Source organism: Penicillium riverlandense (genome assembly GCF_028828495.1).
Source record: "Penicillium riverlandense strain IBT 135883 chromosome Unknown utg000006l_segment0_segment0, whole genome shotgun sequence".
Taxonomy (NCBI): domain Eukaryota; kingdom Fungi; phylum Ascomycota; class Eurotiomycetes; order Eurotiales; family Aspergillaceae; genus Penicillium; species Penicillium riverlandense.
Window position 1 is genome coordinate 2,496,367 of NW_026643197.1, and position 23,548 is coordinate 2,519,914.

At 48.9% G+C, this 23,548-nt stretch overlaps 6 protein-coding genes across 6 annotated transcripts; 2 read left to right on the forward strand and 4 right to left on the reverse strand.

Moving 5' to 3' along the window:
• Positions 1-137: 137 nt before the first annotated feature.
• N7474_007212 (uncharacterized protein) lies at positions 138-1,252 on the reverse strand (the record flags this gene model as incomplete). The annotated part of the gene is made up of 2 exons (XM_057198622.1): positions 138-575; positions 647-1,252. Coding segments are annotated over 2 exons (1,044 nt in total), but the record flags the coding sequence as incomplete, so codon positions are not given.
• Positions 1,253-2,540: 1,288 nt separating this feature from the next.
• Positions 2,541-3,725, reverse strand: N7474_007213 (uncharacterized protein; the record flags this gene model as incomplete). The annotated part of the gene is made up of 1 exon (XM_057198623.1): positions 2,541-3,725. The coding sequence occupies one exon, from the start codon at positions 3,723-3,725 to the stop codon at positions 2,541-2,543; it is 1,185 nt and encodes a 394-aa protein (XP_057052063.1).
• A 3,209-nt stretch (positions 3,726-6,934) lies between these two features.
• N7474_007214 (uncharacterized protein) lies at positions 6,935-7,519 on the reverse strand (the record flags this gene model as incomplete). The annotated part of the gene is made up of 1 exon (XM_057198624.1): positions 6,935-7,519. The coding sequence occupies one exon, from the start codon at positions 7,517-7,519 to the stop codon at positions 6,935-6,937; it is 585 nt and encodes a 194-aa protein (XP_057052064.1).
• A 1,067-nt stretch (positions 7,520-8,586) lies between these two features.
• On the forward strand, positions 8,587-10,020 carry N7474_007215 (uncharacterized protein; the record flags this gene model as incomplete). Its single annotated transcript, XM_057198625.1, has 4 exons — positions 8,587-8,787; positions 9,033-9,695; positions 9,759-9,871; positions 9,939-10,020. The coding sequence occupies 4 exons, from the start codon at positions 8,587-8,589 to the stop codon at positions 10,018-10,020; spliced, it is 1,059 nt and encodes a 352-aa protein (XP_057052065.1).
• A 6,949-nt stretch (positions 10,021-16,969) lies between these two features.
• Positions 16,970-17,719, forward strand: N7474_007216 (uncharacterized protein; the record flags this gene model as incomplete). Its single annotated transcript, XM_057198626.1, has 1 exon — positions 16,970-17,719. The coding sequence occupies one exon, from the start codon at positions 16,970-16,972 to the stop codon at positions 17,717-17,719; it is 750 nt and encodes a 249-aa protein (XP_057052066.1).
• Positions 17,720-21,865: 4,146 nt separating this feature from the next.
• N7474_007217 (aldo/keto reductase) lies at positions 21,866-23,051 on the reverse strand (the record flags this gene model as incomplete). The annotated part of the gene is made up of 5 exons (XM_057198627.1): positions 21,866-22,195; positions 22,260-22,594; positions 22,647-22,842; positions 22,894-22,959; positions 23,001-23,051. The coding sequence occupies 5 exons, from the start codon at positions 23,049-23,051 to the stop codon at positions 21,866-21,868; spliced, it is 978 nt and encodes a 325-aa protein (XP_057052067.1).
• Between the last annotated feature and the right edge of the window lie 497 nt (positions 23,052-23,548).

Genomic DNA, 23,548 nt, shown 5'->3' on the forward strand with positions numbered 1-23,548 from the left:
ATTTAAATACACTAAATAAATAGTTATGTCAAGGTTCGGCCAGTAATGAGGGGGCCGAAATTAGAATGGTAACTTCACTTCCGAAAAGCCAAAAAATATCAATTCCATATGGATGACAAAGTGACGCTCCGCAAATTTCACTCCACTTGGGGGATATAGTTCTTGTTGATGTTGTCTTCGGCTGTAACAGGTCGCATCTCAAAAAGTGTCTGACGCATATACCGCATCTGCTCTTCCATCCAGCATGTTAACGCTTCGACGTCGACCGTTTCAACTGTGCAATGGCCTGGCCTGCCCTCGGGATCGTACGTCTGCACGGCACGACAGTAACGATCTTCCAAGGCATCCGCCTCATGTTTGAACCGTTGGCTCAGTAGATGCAGCCGATAATGCGCCCATTGGTAATAAAGCTCTGGGAGAAGAGACTTCGTCCGAACATTCATTAGACTCGAATCATCGACCAGAAGGGGAGACCGGGGACGGAACGATGTCACAAGAGTGATGCGCTCGGGCATGTTTCCTGCGGGGATAGCGATGTGGCTGACATGTCGTCCTTGCAGAACAACCGCTCCTCCCTACGACAGGTCATTAGCTTCTGGTTATTGAACTCAGACCGAAGGTTGATGGAAAACATGGCATCACCTACTGTTTCCGGTGATCTAACTTTAACAGTCGATCTGTCGCCTCTTTGCATCTCAGTTTCGCCGTCTGTCATTGTACTCGTGTCTGACAGCATCACAACACAAACAAAAGGATGCGAGTCTCTGTGCCATGGGACGACAGCTGAAGCTTTCTCTCTGCCATCCCCATTTGATTTTTCTCTGTACGCAGGGGGCGCACTTGGAGGATCAACAGGTGTATGCCTAACACCCTCAAGCCCCGCTGGTCCAAGCTGAACATTGGTATGACATATCTCCTGGTCCATGACTGGTATGAGATCTACGCCAGCCAGATTGCTTACAATTCCCAGAACTTCAGGCGAAGTCCAGAACTGGTATGTAAATGGCGCAAATCGAGGGGCCATTCCACGTATTTGTACAGACCCAGGACGTGTCTTGTAGCAGCAATTGTCCAAGACATCCTTGGAGAAGAGCTCGCGTCGGAAAGCTCGCACACCCTCACCGGAGAGTAATGGAAATGGATCTGTTGATGCAACCTCTGAAATTGGTGAATTTTCCAACTTGAGATCAGAAAGTGTATGGATCCCTTCTGGCTTCCGGTAGGCCAGGTGAATTGATGGATCAAAATCGTGCTGTCAACTGCTTCAGCATGTCACGGCATATCGTTGAGGAACTGGAGACTTGGGGATATGCCTACCGATGCTGACGGCATTTTGGGAATGTTTCACTTTATTGACCAGTGTAAAATTGATTTGCGCATGATGCAGCAATAGAGTGCAACAATTGGTCTATTTATATGTAAGTCATCCCCTGCGCGTTCACCCTTTGAATTAGTTATTGTAGCCGCGGAGTGATCTGAATGTTAATTTCGAAAATTAATGCGCCATTTTAGGACACTCAACCCTTTCACTTTGTAAATTATCCTTCTGTCGAGCAGGCTTAGTGAGTGCGGATATGCCGATCTCCTCCTAATTCGTTAATACGAGCCGCCCGGCTAAACTGCTAACATGTATCTACTACAGTGGGTGGACCTCTCCCATAACCCGCTCGCCAAGAACCTGACCCAAGACCCAAACGCATACCCCGTGTAACCCGCAAGAAAGCAAAAAGGTTGATCTCAACACGAAATTATACTGTACTTTGCTCATCCTAATGTCTTTGTCTTATTCGACCATCATTATCATCAATATACGACGCCAGGCTCTGGAAGAAAATATGACAGGAAACAAAGAATTGGCTTTAGTTTTTCGATTTAAGATCGACTCTAATATAGGTTGTAGCCTTCTAATCTGCTTGAGGGCTCTATGACTCTCCCTGAGGACCTTTCCTGGGACCTTTCACCTGATGCACGATTGGAGGTGCAAGCGAAGGGCCATCGTCGTCGTCTTCCTCCTCCTCCTCCTCTCTTCTTCTTCCTCCGCCTCTTGCTCTAGATGACCCGTAGGAGATGCCTCCGTCACCATGTTTTCTGGCCAAGTGGCCTTCTAGTGCAATACCTCTCAAGAGGCAAGGCAGTGTCGACGAACCGAGCGATATCGAGCAGAGCAGAATGCGACGGCCGCGCTTTCCAATGTGAGAAATATGTTCGCCCAGCGCTAGTACGTGATCTAGGCACCAGACTAGTATGTGAAGATGATGTGAGGAGGAACGTGGACAACAGCTAGAATCGAGGTCTTGGCAGAGAACACCCAGCTCGCTGTGAGGGGGCTGAGATAGAAATACGAAACAAACGTGAGAGACGGATGATGAAGATGGCAAAAAGGGATTGTGTTGGGTCGAGAAGGTAAGTGTGAAGACCAACGATGCATAGGCCGAAGAGTAGACATAATAATATGGAAGAGATTTTTGTACCAAATAAGCCCTCTCGGACAGTGGCCCTTAAAAGAGTCATGGGATCCAGTTTACTAGGCTGGTGCTTAACTATCCAAACAGAAAAACATCCTCCTCAACTCCCGCTTCCACATTTATAAACAGTCGATTATTCTGAGCCCATGTTGCCATCAAAACCTCCTGCATTCTTCTGAAATGTTCCATGTGAAAACGGGATTCAAGTCTTTGCAACCGACCCAATATATATTCTCTTTCAATCGTACACTCCTCGGTGAGCTCCCTGGCAATTATACTGATTGGCCAAAGTAGTGCATTCTCCAACGCTGATCCTTCACGCAACTGAACAATGTTCCGTACTGCTTGGCAGGCAACAGTGGCGGCAGATATTTCATGATTTGTTGCCTCATATTGACCAGACCTTTGCCGGCTAGCCTGCCTCAGGTATACCTTCGCCGTGTCGCGGTAGATGTAAGACATAATCCTTTCCTCTTTGTCGTCAATGGCCCCGGGTTCTAGCAGTAGTTCTGTCTTGGAGAGAAGATGTAGGGATGGAGTTGGATCCGAAAGCTGTATGGTCGTCGTGGAGAAACTGGGAAGCCAATCAAACCGGCCATCCCAGGCGTCAATATCAGCATCATTAAGTATCTCCATTCCAGTGCTGATTTCAGCAATGAGATAAGGATAGTAGAAACGACCATTTGTGCATCGTTTCTGAGGTTGGTCTGGGGCTAAAGAAGCGTTGTGTGTTGGTATTAAAGCATCATCATCAATTGAGTGCATATTGCGCTGAACCCTCCGATAATAGTCAGAAAGCGTCGAAGTCCCCCCTGCAGTGGACTGGATAAGGTCATTGTACAAAAATAGGTTGTGCAGGAATTGAAATCCTTGGTGTTGCCGACACTTTTGTATAAGCGAGTTCAACGCTCCGCTATGTGCTGGTTCAAGGAGTCGGTCAAAGAGCTGTGCCAAAAACTTCAGATGAGGCATCCAATTAGCCTTCCCATAACCGACTAGCTTCTCATATAAGAGAAGAAGGATGCAGCACGCCAGAGGCACGAAGATTTCATTTGCGCTCATAGCACCCAAGAGACCTTGATTTGCCTTCGCAGTATCCATCAGAACTATTAGTCCAGATTGGGTCAATAGCTTTTGGCACCCCAATAGCGCGCGTTGTCTCAGCCTCAGGATAGTTTCTTTCATAGCCGGGTCACGGCCTTTCCAAAGTTGAGCACCGCTTAATGCCAGTAGAGCATCAAGCACTACTCTGTTTTGCATAGCTAGTGGCAATAGAATTGAGAGAAAAGGGTTTGTTGAATCTGAACATGTTGGATATGTGCGTGAAAACCGCTGAATGTAGTGATCCAACAAAACAGACTCGTTGGTGGTAAAGTTTGTTGGCAATAGCTTTTGACCCCAGATGTTTTGCCTTTCCATCATCGCCTCTTGGGGATGAGTAGTTCTTTCATTCTGGAGAATTTCAGTTCCCCGAAATTGAGAATCGTCGCGTGCCCAGGTTTCACTGCCATCTGATAGAGGCTTGTCGTAAGGAATATCGGTAAGCCGTAAGGTCGAGAATTGCGGCTTTTCTAGCCGCTGTGGCCCTCTTCGCTTCATTCCAGCTCTCCTCGCGTCGCTTTCCCAGACCAGTCTAGTTCCCGTATCACATATAAGTCCCAGACGCTCACAGGCTTTGCATGGGAAAGTGCAGCTGTCGCACTTCTTTTTCCTAAATATTGGTCAATACCAAGTTTTGGTACCTAGAAGGGCATCACAAGTGATGAGTAGCATACCGTTTGCGACATGTCCAGCATCCAGACCTCGTACGGCATTTGCCTTGTAATGACATGTTAATTTGAGCAGGGGTGATCTTTTGACTCTCGATTGCAGATTGTTAGATTTCCATTATAAAACCAATAGCTTGTAAGGCGGAGCTAGTGAGAATTACTGATGGAGCGTTAAATAATTCAAACAGGAGGTTTAAAGTGCTGCGGGGTTACGACCGGCCTCTTTCATATATTACAAATACAACGGATGCTCGTGGCGTTTATAAAGTTTTTATTACCCACCTAGCTAGCTGGAGTGATCGGACAATCGTTTTCTATTGCAAGAAAGCTTTATGCTAGATAGGGGATACGTCGTGGAAAATTCCGACTGTTGTTCTTACCGAAAAAAAAATTGGCCAAACAGGTCCATACATGGCATCTTTATCTGCTATCATGCCGTTCAGCCGGATTTTTAGTTTTGACCCGCTTCCCTAGCTACAGTATCGGCCCTTAGCCAGGGTATATTGAATCTCACTGGCCCTTTTTCGTGATAGCAAAACCATCCATATTGTCGTCAAGTCCCCCGTGCTTGATGTAGGGTAGAGTGACCATTATAATCTTCAGATGCGACTCGACCGGCCATGGCAAGAAGAGCAACTAGCTAGAAGATGTTGACCGTCTAAGTCGAGTGAAAATGTGGATGTCTAGTGTTCAATGGCTACTTGAGTTTCTATTTGATGCCCGCGACGGAACGTGTGTAATCTTCAGGACTCAATTCGGGACATCCGAATTCTCGAAAGCGAGAAAATTTCACCTTCTGGCAGGACTCTCCCGACCGCCTCCACCTCTCCGCATATTCTACAATTTTCGCGCCGGATCTCTCAACACTAGATAAAGCAAGGTGGGGTTCTAGACTTCCATAATCCAGTCGCCGGGCGAGCGGCTTGAATTACCATTTTGAGAATAGTCTGGAGGCGGTGCGGATTATGCAGCCCGAAGCAGTTATTACATGGGACGACAACTGAGTCTGGTATGCCCACATATTGTGCTGAGGACCTGCCACTGTTCTATGCGAAATTATGTCCCCGCTGCAAGTAACCCGAAACCCTGCCAACAAGTCAGGTCGATGAATCATTCGGGCCATTCTACGTTCGGCCACGGAGGTCAAAGCAGACGGGGTCTGGGGTCCTCTCCGTGCGCCCAGTCTCCACGGCAGCAGGTGCCTAGATGGCGGGTCTAATGATGTAAATGGCCGAGGGGCTCAGACCCGAGTCTTCAACAGACTAGTGCTTTTCCGAAATTTGAATTGCGGTCCCCGCTGGGTGTGAGGGATCATTGCAAGCAGAGTATATTAAGGTGATATGGGACACGGGGCTTTTCAAGACTGATCCTTGGGACGCCGCATATACATAAACATCTTCGCTGAAAACCAATGCGAATATTCACGTTTTGCTGATCAAAATGGCGTCGCTTCCTGATCCTGAGACCTACATTTGCGAGCCGACTCTATCAGTTCCTAACAGCCACCTTCCCGCTCTCGTATATCGTGATGTTTTACCGCGGCCTCACTCCGCGGTCTCGGCAACCCAGGTACTGGAATCAAACCATTGGAAAAAAGGGGTAACAATAACCGGATCCATCACTTAAGTATCTCTCGATTCCTACGGCTGACCTTATGCTCTAGGGAGAATGGGGTGCCGTTCCACGCCATCATTTTCACCCGAATACGCATGAATGCTATGGTTCGTCTCCCACAGAGTTACATTTGACAATTTACTTTTTCGTGTCAAGCAATGATAGATGCATCGGTAGAACTGACTTTTTCTTTTTGGCCAGCGGTATTCCAAGGCTCATCAAATCTCCTTCTTGGGGTTGGCCCCCTAGATCCTGAATCCAGGGGTATCAAGATCAGGGTTCAAAGCGGGGATGTCATCGTTATCCCTGCTGGTGTCGCCCATTGCTCTCAGACATCTCATGACTATCAGTACATCGGCGCCTATCCCAACGTGAGCTTTGACAGAGTAACTGGGCAGGCCCTGTTAGAACCTGCAGCTAATGCATTTATCAAGGGTTTTCCGAAATGGCGAAACGAATATGGGCGAGACGTATCGAAAGTGGCCTCATTAAGTGAGGAAGCTTCCAAGGTCCCCATTCCGGAATGGGATCCCGTGAGAGGCCAAGGATATCTGGACCAGTTTTGGCGATAACCAGGATAAATATATTGCTCATGTTGAGAAATTTACAAAACGATATCACTTTTCATTATCATACTATTTCACCAATCCAGCAACTTTAGGCACCTGACCCTCAATTTCATCAATTCACTTCCAAACTGACCACCCTTGAACATCTCCAACTCAGGATTTTACTCCAGAAAATAATCCAGTTGGACAAATTCGGGCATCTTGTAGTCACATTACAACACCACAACTCTCCCAGGTCCATGCTGCAGCCGATTTAAGGCAAACGCACAATATCAGTGAGTTTCTCTTTGGGATGTCTCTTCCCCCAGATTGTGTGAGAGAGGGTCTGTGTGTTTTAAGGGTTGTTTAAATGCCATTGTTCTTCAGTTTAGATCGACTATCTTCGGTGCTTTCCCACTCGGAGTAGTCGCTCTCGTTCGATGACTAGTAGTCGGCCTTGCGAGAGAGACGGGCCATAAGGAGAAAGGAGGTGAGTACTAAATGATTTATTTATGACCACCAAATACGATGTGTATCATCATTCGACCACCAAATGCCCAAAATGGACCACCAGTTCTCCCCCATCAGTGGCCGGTTTGGCCGCATACACCCCAACCCAGCACTCAGCAACCTCCTCCTCCCTCTCAAACACCCAAGTCACCTCCCGAATAGGCGACTTCTGCACCCCCTCAACCAGATAAATCCACAAACTCCCATCAGACTCACGAACCATCTCCAGCGTCGCCGCCCCGCCCCCACTCGGCACCGGAGACAAGCTCCAATCCGCCCAGTTGTCCTTGGCCACGACGCTGAGATGCGGGCGGCCATGCGTGAGTTCGATCCCCGTCTTCACCCACTTCTGGGTTCCGTCTTGTTTCTTGAGGACCAGGATCAGGCCGCCTTGGTCGTATTTGTACTTCCAGGCGGCGTTGACGGCTACACGGGCGCGTCGGAATGATTGGATGGAGATGGATTGGTAGAGGATTGGGGCGTTGAAGCGGGTGGTGGATGGGGGTTTGCACCATATGTCTGTTGAGGGGTTGGTTTTGAGGGTGAACTCGGGCGGCGGGGTACCATTGCCCGGGACGGGGTCGGTAGAGTTGGCGAGTTTGAATTGCGACATAATGGCAGTGGGTGGGTGTCTGAATGTATGTATGCAAGGATGGAGGAGGGAGATGGTGGTGGTGGTGGTTGGTGGTAGTGATCACGAAATAGATGTCAAGCTTGGCTTGGGAGCCGGGAAGCTACCGACGTTACGTCATTGACCGAAGATGATGGCGGGCCCTCTGGGTTTGACCCACAGTTGGGGAGGGAGAGGGGGACAAAGACCGAAACACCGAAACACCGAAACTATGCAATAATGCAGTACACCGAATGCTCTACAAAAATCCAATAATAATCATCTATAGAAAAATAACTAACGACCGGATCAACTCGATCGACGACCCAGCACGTGACCGCGGAGCTAAGCTCCGGGTAACTTCGTTCAACTTCACAATTCATTCAAGGTCCAACTCTCTCTCTCTTCCTGTCTGGGAACATTGTCGCGATCTGGCAGAAATCATGGACTCTTTACCATGACGGCCCGTCTTCTATACCTGGATTGAGTAAAACACGGGCTTGCGCTCGCCTCACGATTCCAGGGGAGCTGAAATCTCAACGACGATTCACCCCGCTGCAAGAACCTCTACTCCTCATGCACACCTTAGGTCATCTCGTGGATCTACCGTGGTACAGCTTGCTTTTCAGCAAGACACCTGCCCAGAGCGTGTAGGAAATGGTGTGGGTGGCTGATGAGAAGCTGGGAAGTGGCGGTTTCTTCCAGACGATGGAGTGACTATTGGTAATGATGGGTTATATATTCGGCCTGTCTTCAGGATCGCGTCGAGGAGCACCTTGAGATCAGTTAGTCTGGTTAGAAAACGATCCCTATTCCCTCGTGATGATCGTGAATAACGTGTGTGTATAAAGATGGTCGTTGACACGATGAACTAGGTAGAATATAATTGCGTTCTACAGGCAGCAGTGGTGCCTCCCCATCAGATGGTACTGTGTCTATGTTTCTGTTTCTACCTGTCTTTATCTTTGTTCTTCTTTCCCTTTTCTTTCTTACTTTCTCTCTCCGTTCTCTCCCACCCACACACAACCTTTCTCATCACAATCATCATTCTCGTTTCCCCATCATTCAACATGGCTACTGTCACTGATGAGAAGGTCTCTCTCCCTGATCTGAGCGGTCCAACCATGATGGAGACCTCAGTCACTCTTTGGGAACTCCTCCTCAGCTGGACGGAAATCTGCATGGACATGGGCATCAAGGCCCACGATCTGGCCAAGCTCTGCTGCCCGCAGCCTGAGAATGACCTGATCACTGCGGTTGATGCGCACAAAGTGAGTTGATTGTTTGGAAGTGGGTTGTGCGCGTAACACTTTCGTGCGCTGGCTGCCTGCGTTGGTCCTTGTTTACTTTCTTCCCATCTGGTTCCTCGTTCTTCCCTCCTCCTCCTTCCACCTTCCACCTTCCTCATTTCTCCTTCCCACCTCTCACCCTCTCACCCTCACCATCATCCCACCCTCGCACTCCTTCTACTCATTTCATCCACTTTGCTTTCGGTCTTCCTGACTCTCTCGCTCAGTACATTGAAGCCGTCATGTTTACGATCGCTGAGGACAAGGCACTTGTCGAGGCCTGGCAGAAGAAGCTGGCCGACCTGAAGGCCAAAGCCGAAGAGACGAGCCAGCCTGCTCTCGCTCTCGCTGCTGGTGCTGACTCTGCCTCTGCTGCCGTGGACAAGGACACTCTCTCTGCTCCTGCTCCTGCTGGCGCTGGCCTTGCTGACCCCGCTACTTTCATGGCGAAGTGGCGCACGCTGGCCACCCAGCTTGCCCCCGTGGTGACCACCACCACTCCTGTTGTTGTCTTCAAGAATCTCCCTGACTGGGCTTGCGTCTCTGACGTGTTGTCCCTGGTGCACGGTGGTGTTGTTGACCGTGTCTCGATCGAAAACGGTGAGGCTGTCGTCATCTTTACCGACGCCGAAGCCTGCAAGAAGTACGCTGGCCTGCATGATAAGGGCATTCGCGTTGGTGGCGATGGCGAGCATATTGTCGCTGTTGAGCTGAGCGACCTATCGGATGCCATCGACGCTGAGCACGAGGAGGCCATCAAGGCCGGCGCGACCCGTGTCGTTCGTGCGGTTCCTGTTCTCCAGACGCTCACCTTCGCCCAGCTGCAGGCTGTCAGCCTACAGGATGCCTACAAACTGGAGCACCTGAGCTATCTCGCTGCTGCGAACGGGGTACGTGACTGACTCTTCCTTCTACACAATGACACCTGACTGAATGATCTGATGTGTGACTAGGCTGGTGTCGCCCGTTTCTACTTCTGCAGCATCGCCGACTCGATCAAGTTCGCTGCTTCGATCAAGGACTCTCAGGATTGGAAGGAGTGCGATGTGGAGTTCGATACTGACCCGTGAGTAGTCTTTCTTTTCATTGCCATTCATCCCCTTGATACTGATCCATCGGGGTGGGATATATAGCTGCCAGGTCGCAACCGCTTTCCACTCGAATGCGCCGTCTGCCCGTATGGCCAGCGCGATTGCCGTCACTGACCAGCAGTGATTCATTCGAACGCACGTACACCCATCGGCCTGTTTTGTTTGCGAGCATATCGAGAATGCATTTGAGCTTCTGGCGTTTCGGTGAATGTCGAGATTGTTTCGTTTACCGACGGTCATATGATATCGTGTGTCCTTCTGCTGTAGTTACTCGTCTAAAAACATCTGGGAATCTCCCCAGTATCTTTTGCAGATCCAATATGAGCAGTTATTCCTCATTCCTTGCTCCATGCTTTGTTGAACTTGTATGAGTAAACCTCCCACGTATTTGTGTAAGTATACTTCCCGCTAGTCGACCTCGCTCTCACGAGTGTCAACTACAGTTGCTCCACCTTGTTGAAGCACATGGACAGGGCGGTGACCACTGAACATGAACATAATATTCCCAAAGCGTACTCGTGTAACTATGTGTGTATAGCTCTCTTGCCAAGTACCAAAGCAAGGCCCCATCTAGCAAAATCTCAGGCACAGCCTGAAACATATTTTACGTCTCGTCGAACCATACTCGTCTCATTTCCACATAGAATTAGATGTTCAATCTACGGTAGTTGTCTCGAATTAAGCAAGGCGAACGTACCACACGACCACTTACCGATGGTGGTGGCGAGGCGTTTGGCGATGATGGCGGGCGCCTAATTGTAATATATTCCATGCTCGCTAGTTAGTTAGCCTTGCTCTGTGCTCGAACATGTTCGAGTCAGTGTCAGCAGCGTCAGCTTATTTCGCCACGGCGACTAGAGGAGGTAACAGTAAGCACACAGTAGTAGAAAGTTAAGTGGCACCAAGGAATTCGGAGTTCCGTGAAGCGTCACGCTAATTAGTCTACCGGCATGTGGTGGCTGTAACTACCGCCCATAATTGTAATCAGTGGGCTGTAACAGCTAGAACTTAAATCGAAAGCAGGTAGATAAAGATACAGACTTTAAAAGAAATCCAGGCTTTCGAGGTGCCACTTCTCATTCATATTACTACATACTTGCAGGCACACGTTTGTCGTAACTGCTGTTTGCATCTCTGAAAGCATGTATTTCCATGAATACATAGTTTCGGAAGTTACCACTAACAACATACCGAGAACGACTTGGCGGGTGCGGCGGCGCATCCTGGCAGCTTGGCTTGGCGAATCATCTAGTAGCAAAGGCCCCCCTTGTGGACGAGTTAGTGGCTTGGCCGTATTTCTTTCCGAGTTGGTGTTGCGTTTGCATTCTTGTTTTCTTTCGTATAGGGCGAGCTATTGGGTAAGGATTTGGGGTAGGAACGGGATTAGGAGACGGCGATAGTAGTAGACGTAGTAGTGCTGTAGTGATACGGTAATTGTCTATTCTAGGAAGAAAGATCTAAACAAGGAGGCGAGTTGTAGACTATACTATTATTACTTGAAGGATTAGATTACCTCTTAGTATGTGCTCACCACAGGCGAAACTAATACGCATCGAGTATAAGAACAAACAGTCAGGTTCCCAGTAGCAATGAACTGTTTAGGAATAAGGCAGTTCCTTCGCGTCAGCACAGGAAAATAATAATGCATCCACCGACAAGAAGCAAAAACCCAAATAATAACAGAGAGAAAATAAGCCGGGCGGGATGTTCCCGCCGGCTCTCCGACGCCATGAATCCGCCCGCTCTTTTTTTCCGTCCTCGTGAAGAAGATCATCTTCTTGGAAAATTAAAAAGTCAGATGGTCATTCCCTTTTTCTGATTGGCTACAACTATGTATCCCACAGCCTTGTGGCCCTGTGCTCTCTATCCCAAACAGGCAATTCAGTGCGACGAATCAGATCAAATATTAATGACCGTGTGGATGCTCCGATGTGGTTCGTGTGGGGATTCCGAGAGGGGTGTGTTGTTTGGTCGAGCAATTATTTCCCCTCGGATCCGCACTTCCGCTTTCATCAAGAGCGTCGGCGATTGTAATTGCCTTGGCGGGAGTCCGTCATTTCTGCAGCGCCTGAGGCTCTGCCAGGATGGACTTCAGTCACTAGCGGTACTTTTTTGTTGAAAGGATGTATCTGTGGATTACGCAATACCCGGACCTGTCCGATGCGTGGGTATGATTAACTCTAAAGAAGCGGGACTTCTGAGAACCCTGCCAAAAGTACGATGATGCAACTTATCTGTCAGGCCCGCTATGTGGTTGACGCTGAAAGAGGCTGATGCGCAGCGGTGCATGCCTTTCTTTCCTTGTCGTTGCGTGCTCGGTACTGTGCGGAGTCTTCCAATTTCGGGCTTGGCCGAGCAGAGGGGAGAAAGTGGATGTGTTCTAACTACCGTATGTCTGGGTCGAATAAACTCAGTAACTATGGGTCCGCGAGATACGCGAGTCAAGCAATGAATCGAAGTGCTGTCGTGATGGTTTATTCTCCGTGGCATCATCAATGTCAAAGCGAATCCCCTTTGGCTTTTTCTTTTTATCGACCTGCTGGAGGGGGTTAGGCTGTCCGTAGGATGTAGATATCATGAGACTCTCGGCGAATACAAATTGACTTGTGACTCCACACCCGTACAATACTAGCTCGGCACTACCGACCCGGGACTCCGGCCCCTGGTGTGATGGTCCAAGGCACTAGGATTCGATCTAGGGCTGACGACATTTTGGTCGCAACAGACACACGCACTCACACGTGGTAACTACGCTTGGACCGCAAGCTGGCGAGTGCTGCAACCCTGCGACCAGACTGTAACGAGCGTAACAGCCTGTCCCGGCAATTGATATCCGGAGAAAACTCTCAAGAACAAGACCCAATTTTTATTACAACATTTGCGCCAGGACGACGATAATAATGGAACATGATCCACCGACCCCATCCTTTGATCGACTTCTGCTGTGCTGCTCCGGACCCTCCCGCCCGTGCAGGAATCGAATTAATCGCAGGGCAACGTTTCTATTATTATTATTATTATTATTATCATTATAAGGCCCCAGAGGGGGTTTCATGAGTGTGGAGGGGGTCAGAGAATCCTTCATAATTGAAATAGAAACAATGAGGAAAAACGAATGTTTTGTTGGGAAGTCTGATCAGCAGATACTCTCGTAGCTCACGCAGCCAGTGTTTTGAACTGCTCTCCTCCGCACAATAATACAGCATATACATAGTACGGCCTGTAATAGCCTCGTATACAGTGATTTCTGCAATCCAACAAAATGATCCGTCCAGCACGTGTCGCTTAGCCCCTAGAACGGTGCGCTTGCGTTGGCAGGAGGCCCTGCGATACCTAATCGAGCTTGGTTGGGTTGACTAGTCGTTGACGAAGATTAAATTATAAAAAGACCAAAAAAAGGGGGGCCTTATCTTACCCTGCTGATTTGGATCCGTGACGAAAGCAAAAAAAGATACATTGGCGGAACGACGCAATAATACCTGATACCACGGACGGCACTGACAAATTACCAAAAAGAGCAGAATACTCAATATCTTGCCAGTCAACTTGCCCCGGAAATCTTAAGCAGACTGCCGATTACCGTGGCACTCCTTACGCCAACAACGGTGCCAGGTGACTCGCTCTTGGTCTCACGACACCTTTCTGCAGGATTTGACTGTATTATAGGAACCTTGGAAGGGGAGGGGGGCCACATGGCTGAGGCTGGACTATTCCAACTCGGGAAAGAAATTCGCAGACTTGGGGTCCAAGAAGCGGAGCGGCGGACCAGCCACCGGTCTCGCCCAGGCATTCTGCACGGTGAGCGTCGAGCAACATGCGGCTGAACACCGCCCTCTCCTCTGGCAAGTCACTGTCCTCCAAGTTATATACCTACATCGGTCAAGGAAGCACTGGCTTCACCCCCAGCAACCAACATTTTCAACCCCAGGCGCCAGCAAAAGGTGGCTTGCGCTTCCGCGCAAAATGACCTAAATTCAGGTTTGACAGGCGCACTGGCCAGGCCTTCCTGGCCCAAGCAAATCGGGGCCGTTCGGGAGATCAATAACTTACACGACTCTGCTGAAACATACCGTCTCCCATCTTCCAATAATAATAATAGAACAGCAATTGGTGAAGACGTGGGGTGGGAGGGGGGGTAGATCCTCCACTCCGATTGCGGGCCACGTTGAAATTTCTCCTCATTTTTTCCGGGATTGCGCCTTGCGCGCGGTGAAGCCAAAAACTTGGTTTGGAAAGGCGATGACGAACGAGCCAGTCCTTTTTTCCCCCTTTCTTTCGCTTCAACCCGCCTGTGGTCGTATCTGGTATGTATGTACTGATCGATCGTGAATAGCGTGCTCTGAAATACATCATTGTCTGTGGTAGCGAACTGCAGACGGCGGCTATCGCTAACCAACTATGGCGCACGCCACCACCATCTCGTGTGGCTGCTGACTCGTCACGGTTGCAGTCGTTCCAAATTAATCAGACGGATGATGCTCTTTGCCGAAGCAAACAAAGAAACAATATGATCGACAGCCCCGATTCACTTATCTCCTCTCGGCGGCTGTTCCATCTTGGCCCGTCACAAAGAAATCAGCCCCGGTCAAACTTTTTTTCTGGTTGGCCGTTGGGTGGCTTCGGCGCCAAGCTGGGATGTCTGCGCAGCAACATGACTCGTAAACGACTATTATTGAATGCAGCGACATGTGTAGTTCCATGGATGGCTACCGGGCGGCGCTCCGCTTGTTTAGGCAAGAGTCCTTCACGGGAAACCTGCAACTGCGCCAGATACTAGCTCGGACCAGGGACCCCTGGACCAACCAAATTTCAGTCCTTTTTTTCTTTTCTTTTCTTTTACTCGTTTATTGTTACATCTTACTTCACGTGACCGAAAAGGCCTGCGGCTACGCGACAACTTGACGAACATTGATTGGAGGCGTCGAGGGTGATTGGATTGACATGGTCGTAGTGGAACCCGGAACAAAGAAGTGAGGAGATGTCGCTGATCTGATCGGCGGATCGGTGGGCGAAGCACGGTCTTCGAGTTCTCTTCAGCCCTGAATGGACTATATTGGCCAGGGTTGAGCTAGGGCGCCATGGATGGCACGTCTAGCTCACGCAAAAAAAGAAAAGAAAAATGGTTGCCTGTAAGGGATACTGGAGCAAGACTCAAAGCAAACAGGGGAAAGAACAGGTGGCAATCGCTAGGACGGGCAAATTTGACTGCGCCGCATCGCATGGCAGTAATGACGGCGCGTCTATCACTGTCAATCGTAAGACGCCAAGTGGGGAGCGGCTCATCAGCTTGTTATGCTAGCTCCCAATCACAGCTCCTGAGTTTCCCCGGCCGAGATGACCGACTTCCGCCGTACATGTATGTAACCCAGCGCGTCATTAAACCACGGATCAGGCAGAAAGAATTTGTGTCAAAAAAGCCCCAATCAAAAAACGAAGCCCGTTGAAACTGCGGGTGACCGACGATCGACTTGGTCAAGGCGGACCCTATCGTCACGCGTACTGCGTCAAAGTCGATCGGACAGGGTTTCGGGCCAGTCCGACCGTGCGAGGCTGGTCGGCATTCTTCATCATCGAGGCGGGGCAGCACGTATCAGGCAGCGTATGTCGGCTAGATCATCAGTGGTGCGACAGGGGAGCCGAGAGGTTAGTTATTATTCGTGTTCGGGATGATTCACGCAGAGAATAATGATTCCCCGCGTAGTGTACTTTGGTCTAGGCAAGGCCCCCCGTCAGAAGTCAACCATGGCTCGCAGTATCTCGGGGATTTGAACAAGAGCCCACATTTGCGGTGAACATTCCCACCCCGTCCGGATCGCTATCCGAGTCCTGTCGAATGGGGACTCGACGGCAGATGTATATTATGTTCCTTTTCCCCCCTAGGGCTGTGCTGTATACTGACAGACAATATATTACTTTACGGCGCAGCTGCAGAGTCCCAAGTCAAAGTCTCCACTACTTCGGCCAGTCATTCGCTCTACCGGCCTAACTTATCGGTTACCGGCTCGCGACAGATGACTGTGCGCGTCTCCCAATCGCCGCGGGCCGTCGGTGTTGGTTTTTGCGAGTAAGCCCTGCAAAAATCCCATTCGTTCAGCCTGTGCAGGCCCATCAGCTCCCGAACCCCCCCGACTGTAGTCGCTCCGCCATGCAGACGTCTTCTTTCTCGCCTCTCAGCCCTAGTCTAAATCTGTTCATTGGATGAAATGCCACTGCACTATTTCTTCGATTGGCGCAGCGAGGAGAATAATATGTCCGCGTCTCCACAATTTGTCATTTATTAACTTCGGATTTTTGGGTCTGCCAACGTAAATGGCTCAAGACAGAAATTAATAAAATAAAATAGAATAAATAAAAAAAGCGATCATGCTACATTTCGCCCGGATTCTACCAGTGGTTCTAAGTGGAGCCGCTTCTTCCACCCCGCGTGGTCGAATGGATACACAAAGAGAGACATCATTATTATCGTAGGCATCTATCGCCGAAGGACATGAAGTGAATGTGCCGCGTAGGTGGCCGGGTGATTGGTACTAAATTTAAACATGAATTCCGCCGCTCAAAATAGGCCGACTACTGAGGAGACCAAAATTACCCGATCTAACATGAAGAAACTCTCGCGGAGGAGACCGAGCCGGTGCAGAGTTGGCTTGATCGCCACGCTAAATTCGAGATAACTAACAACAACATGAGTGGCAAGACCAGGACCGTTCTTGTCCGAATTCACCGTGATCCCATTTCTGGAACTCTCTGGGGGTGGAGCAATACCATCCCCTGTTGACTAGTTTCGGCGGAGCCTTGTATCAGCGGTACAGAACCAAAAACTATACGGACCAAGGGGGGCCAAAGGAGCGACAACCAGCCCCGGCGACCCAAGCACCCGGAACCCAACAGTAGTGGAAAGCAAGCTGGGCATTTCTGTCGGTTTCATTTAAGAAGTGTGATCGTACGCTCTCTATCGTCCTGAACTGATCTTAACCCTATTTCACCTCTTTCCCAGTTACTCATTGGTTCCTTTCAATATCGAACCAGCTGTCTATACAGCCAAGATCCAGCGTACATCGGGATTGTTCTAAGCTATGGCCACACACGCAGACTCTTACGGCCACCTGCCTTCCACACGCCAAAGTCGAATGAAGATCGACTCGCTGCTGAATCCGAACACGGATGATGGCGAGTACTCAGCACCTTCTTCGTCGCATAGCCACAACTATCCCCAACAGTCCCCGGGTTTTCCCTGGTATAGTCGCTATCCGGGCTACCATGACACAAGTCCCGGCGCAGTCTCCACCGCAACGACACACGCGAGCAGCGGCAGCAATAGCAGCCTGAACCCTCAACATCACCACCACCACATGTTCCTATCCTACCGCCCATCTGGATCCGCGCCCTCCTCGCCAGACCCCTACCAGCCGCGCGAGCGGTACGACTCGGTGTCCAGCAGCTCTAGCACCAACGGCACAGACCGACGTCGGCCGCCACGCCCCAAGTACGAGGAGGAAGAAATGTACTTTATCTGGTATCACCGCGTGGACCTATGCCAGGAATGGAAGGAAGTGCGCGAGAGCTTCAATCGTCAATTCCCCAACCGCCAGCGCCGCGGATTCCAGGGTATCCAGTGCAAATTCTACCGCTTTATCAAGGAAAAGCAGTGTCCCACTCTGCGCGAGCAACGCCGCATGCGCGATGGCGAGTTTCTGCGTGAGGGCGCCAGTTTGTCCTCGGCGGAGTCAAATGCGCCGCGCTTCGGTGTCCTCGAATGGGGCAAAGTCTGGTATCCGTGGATGCGTGAGAGCCACGATGAGGTTATGCGACACAATATGTCATGACCTTACGATCCTCCTGTGTGGATCATGGGCGGTTTTCGTTTTTCTTATGTTTACAAGATACCTGCGGCGGCGTTTGTTGTCTTCTATGTGGGTTTACGGCGCTGGCTTTAGGGACATCGGCATATTAGTTGGAAGGCTTACTGTCGTTTTCACATTTTCCTGCGTCTCTGGGGCATTGGGCGGGACTCCAGCCCTCTGGTTTTTTTTTTTTTTTTTTTGTTATTTCTCATGACTCTTACTATTAGTTTGTTCTATAATTATCTACTATCGATCCATCGCTCTCTGGACTGGGTCCAACAGCAAACATGATCGGCGGTCCGCTCATCTTTCGGCCCCAGCTCCTCTAGAGCGTTCGATTGCCAAGTTTTGGCTATTCTGACAGTACCGAACCCGAGCCTTTTCTGTATTATTATTGTCAATCTATGATTGCTGTGGCTTTTTGAATTTGTCGGTGAACATGTCAGGTCCCCGCACAAGGCCAGCCTCGTATACAAGCCTTGTCACGAAGCGAGAATAGTAACGAGAGAGTAGTCATGTGCATTCTGTGATACGATACATGCACTGGCCCCAGATGATGACGGGCCGTACTAAGCACGAGATTTGCACGCCCTCAATCGTAAGCAAAAGATCTGGGAGATAATTCATTGCCCGTGTCGATCCGCCTGGCTCCGAGACTGATCATCCCATCCTGCAATATGCTTCGTTATAACGGAGCCTGGTCCGCCTCTTTTCCTGTATCCCCAATCTCAGTCTCGAGTCAGGTCTCTGCCATTGGATCTCAGAGAGAGCATGAGCACTGACGGGGAGCTAACTTTGAACCCCAAACAAGGCAGCGACATATGTCTTTCATTGGATGATCCTGCCCTTGACAGTTTCCCATGCAGTACCTAAAGTAAAGTATTTAGAGTAGACTTATGATGTCAGATATTATGGTTTGTAGACCTTCAAGTTACATACACTGGTGAAAGAGCACTCGCTATCCAAGCCACGGCCCCCATGTTTTGAACTTTGCATCCCCGCGAAAATCAAGATTGACTCCCGAGGTCCAGCCTCAGGCTCGGTCCCAATTATTCGGTCCGTTTCTTCAATCTCCGGCTTCCTACTCAGAATCGTGGGGTCGTTGCGGTTCGCTTGGTGCCTAGTTGGCGCTCCTAACTGTGTTGGGTACACGCGGCTTGGGGGCTGTTGGGCGTTCGACGATTCCAAGAAAACCGGTTTTGAGAATGGGGGCCCATTCTTCACCTTCTTTTAGTTTGTTTTACTACGTTCAAATTTCATAGCCATGAATAGAAATATTTAATTATATTTGGCTTTGTTATTGTTGGGAGGGGTTGAGGAGATATCGCCATTAGGGCTTACTGGTGCACCCACAATATGACGTCGGCAGGGCGATTGTGCACGATATACAGGAAGTTGTATTACATTTGAAAAGCGTGGCTTGGGTACATGTAGTTAATCAGTCGTACTTACCATTTCAGAATCAGTCATCGGGGGGTATGGAGTGGGACAGATAGTGGTCAGGGCATCAATCCAACAAATTGCAAAGAAAATAATTGAGTATACTCCTTCAAAGTAGCATCGAAGTGGACGTCAGATATGATAATCGGAGATAATTGCCTGATGGCAGGGAAATGTATGTCTTACTGTTGATCTGGTTCCCACCAATATATCGCAAAATATTGCCAGATGTAGGCAGACTCCGACAGACACTAGGAACAAACATAGGGATTATCTGGTAGTAACACCAAAAGTGAAGAGATACATATGTGTGATCATATATATCACACCCTCGTCTCTTCATTGAATTGATTCCTCGGAAGAGTCGATTACAAAAGCCAGAATCAAGTATTATAGGTAGATCCTAAGCCAACCCGCCCCTTTCTTGCCATCTCCGTAGTACTGCTTCTTAGTACACTAACTCGAATTGGTTGGGCAGACGCCACTTTATCTGGTAACTGACTCCAAACAAATCATACGAGAGCTCATGTTTGAACTAACAAGGTTAGAAGGCAAGTAGAAGCCTCTACAGCTATCGTTTTCAGATACGAACCCCTATCTAGAAATGTTAGTAGGAAGATCTAAGCGAGGAAGCTATTGTCGATTTACACTCGCAGCTGAGTTAGAAGGAATAATTTCTTAGCCTAATTAGAACCTGATATTAGTAGACCTTTAGTCTCTGGATAAACTAACTAGTAATTTGGGCATAAATAGGTTAGTACTCCTGCTGATACTACTTGTATAATCCCGTATGAGAATTACCCAACAATGGATACGAAGATATACGCATTAACGTTTTGTGATAACTATCCTACTGAGAATTTGCCGCAAGTACCCGAGTTCCAAATGCAAGGGTGTGCTACAAATACCCGAATAGTCCTGGCGCATTTAGGACGCAAGTGCACACTGCAAGCATAGCTATTTCGAAACGCGCAGTCACCAATGAGTAATACGCATACGGTGGCTATGCTTCCTCTCGAGTCATGGTGTTCATGATCTACGTGAAGGAAACCAACACCTTTTTTCCATTACGACCCCTAAAGTATAAGTCCACCTACAGTATAGGTACTAGTATTACTCGAGAAAACAACATACCTGTAATCAAGGATTATACAACCTCATTCGCCCCGTGTTCTCCCGAAACCGAAGGTCTAAATGTTAAAAATCGCCATGCAGGTGACTATTAGCAAGTTACCCCGCAATCCTGGTTGGTTCCTACTGTTTCAAGATATAGCCCCCCGCCAAGATCGATCCACGTGGCACGCGAGGTTACTTCTGTAGTTATGGATAACGGGGTCAGATAGCGTGATGATGCTTGCATCGCCGAGCCGATGATTAGGCCAGCCCACAACAATTTCAAGTCCGTATGAGCCTGACGCTATACTAGCGCGGTCTCATTGTCTGGAAATCTGCAATTCGTGTAAACTGGACGCCTAAGGCGAGAGCTTTAGGCCATCTGGGAAAGTGAACTGATTTGGCTGACTTGTAGACAGCTGCGTCCATTGTAAATAGATAGAATTACCGACAATACTGTAACCAAATGCACGTGATAAGACTCACCTGAGAGAGTGTGTAGGGATGGTGGTGGTGCTTGGCCAATCCATCCAATACTAGCTCTGAGTCACTATTCAGATGGTAGTGGTTAAATGGGAGATGTTTTCGCTGTCTGCTTTCTCACTGTCTGTTAGTTGCGACCTCTGCTTCTCTTCCCACCTCTCTCTGTTTTCCTCCCCGTCTGTTTTTGACCTAGGGTTGCAGGGTTGCAGGGTTGCAGGGTTGCAGGGTTGCAGGGTTGCAGGGTTGCTTTGCCACTGGTTGCCGTTCTCTATCTATTGATACTAGCATTTTCCTACTGCTCGTGTTCATCTTATACCCTCGCGCTGGCCACACTACCACGCAATGTATTTGTAGTTACATCAATTACTTGTTATTTACACTGTGTGGTTTAGTGGAGTTATAGCTTCTGGGGTAAACAACACGGTCATTTCACTCAGACATGGTTCCCTACGCCAGGACAAAGTTGAGCAGTTCCTCAGATGCCTCGCTAAGTCCGGACAAGAATAAAAGCTGTCAGTCGAAGATGACGGAACTCTACTTGTCCTACCGGATCCGCCGCGCGATATCGATCTAGTCGACCGAGACCAGGAGCTACCTAAATGTATAGTATCTGCCTCTTGGTCTCTATCGGCAACATGCGAATCGGGACGACCGCATGCTAGAGAGCGGATTGAGGCAGTTTCATCGCTTGAGGCAAGGTATCAATGGCTAATTGATAGGGATGTTAACGGTCGGGAAATTGGGGACTCCGCAGGACTTGCCACCGTTGACTTCATCACCATGGTAAATGGAAATGAGCTAGCTGCGCGCACGCGAGAACAGAGGTCTTAACGCTGGGGCACCGGATACCGTCCGTGGTAGCCATTTTCGGTGACTGATTTACCGTCACTTAGCGGTGTGGTGTAAAAGCTTCTTTAGAAGCCATGAATATATTGATTTCCATGGGGCTAAAATCATCGATCTTTGAGATGCATTCGAGAACCTATTGACTGTCGCGGACTATGCAGACCGGTTGACCACCAAGCGAAGAACAATCTGGTTTAAATCCTGTTCATATCTTGAGCAACCCAGTTTTCTTGCACTACTTTAAATTCAATCATGACCACCCACTGCTTTGGGCAAGTACGGCTCCTCAAGGTACCTCTCTTCATCCTCCGTCAGGAGCCGATCCTCGTAACTCGAAGCCTGGTCAATCCTCTCCACAGAACTAAAGCCAACTATGGGACTAGCAACACGTCTATTTATCCAAGCCAATGCCACCTGACTCATGGACCAGTTCTTCCTCTTGGCCAGCTCCTCCACGCGATTAATAATGGCCACGTCTGCCTTTGGTATATCACTCGGCTTGACATTCTCCAAACGAGCGGTGGTACCAACTTGCGCAACGGGACGAGCTAGTCGTCCTGCATCAAGCGGACTCCACTGTTGATCAAAAGGCATTAGTGAAAACAGGTAGTAATTGAGCATTGGCCGATAAGGAACTCACCGGAATGAGACCAACTCCGGTTTCGTTGCAAAAGCGGTTCATTTCACGTTCCTCCTCGCGGTAGGTGAGACTGTACTGGTTTTGCATTGAAATGAATTTTGTCCAATTGTGCTTCTCAGCACAAAACTGCATCATCGCAAATTGATAAGTCCTCATCGAGCTGGCTCCAATGTAGCGAACCTTGCCACTCTGCACGAGGTCATGCAGAGCCTCCATTGTCTCTTCGATGGGGGTGAATGGGTCAAAGCGATGGATTTGAAAGACATCAATATAGTCGAGACCCAGGCGTTTGAGGGAGGCGTTTACTGCGTGGAAGATAGCCTGTCGAGAAAGGCCTGCAAATTTTAGTGTGTGATTTTTCTAGGTACTTGGTCCTTCAGTACCTACCAAATTGATTGACATAATCCTTGTCCTGGCGCATTTCCTCTGCAAATGGGACAACATACATGTTGTCATGTTCGCTAACTGGTGCCCAGCACTTGGTAAGGATGACGAGTTTGTGCCTTGGGATATTATATTGCTTGATAGCCTTTCCAATAATCTCTTCCGACTTGCCGTTGGAGTAGTTATTCGCTGTGTCCCACTGGGTAAAACTTAGTATGAGTTTTCAAGATGAGCCACAATCGAATCTCACAGTGTTCAGTCCTCGATCAAAGGCGGATTTCAACAGTGGAAGGGCCTTGCACTCATTCATTAACAACTGGTTCTTTTTAGTGCTTGGATTGGGAGCAGAGCACAAACCTTTTCCTCATCTAGAATCCATGACCCCCATTCGGGCGATCCCATACTCATACCTCCGAGTATGGGGACCGAAACCCATAGCCCACTATTACCTAGTCGTCTGTAAGAAACCTTTGTTTTGCTCCTCGAATCTCTCAACAGAGGTGGAAGTTCAGAGGCCATCGTCGTCCTTGAAGTATTTCCCTTGCACAAGCGTCTTAGGCAATACAGGTGGTTCGGTGACGAGAGAAGATTTCCTTCAGATAAGACCACCACTTCTTAAACTTCTGTCAAGGTATTTCTTTATGAAGGCATGCATGGAAGTTAAATAGAAGAGCACAGGAGAAGTCAACAGAAGTAATCTCGTTATCTCCAAATATTGCTTACCAACCCGATGCAGTATTGCGAAAGCAATCGATCTAGAATATCTAATCGGCTCCCCCCAGGTCCCAATCAGGCTGCTTCGTCTAGAAATTGAGAGATTCTGTTCCAAACTATTGGCTCGAAGACATGTTTGGCAAACTTTGGCAAACTTGGTGTTTGGCCTAAATACGAGCTAGTGCGCAACT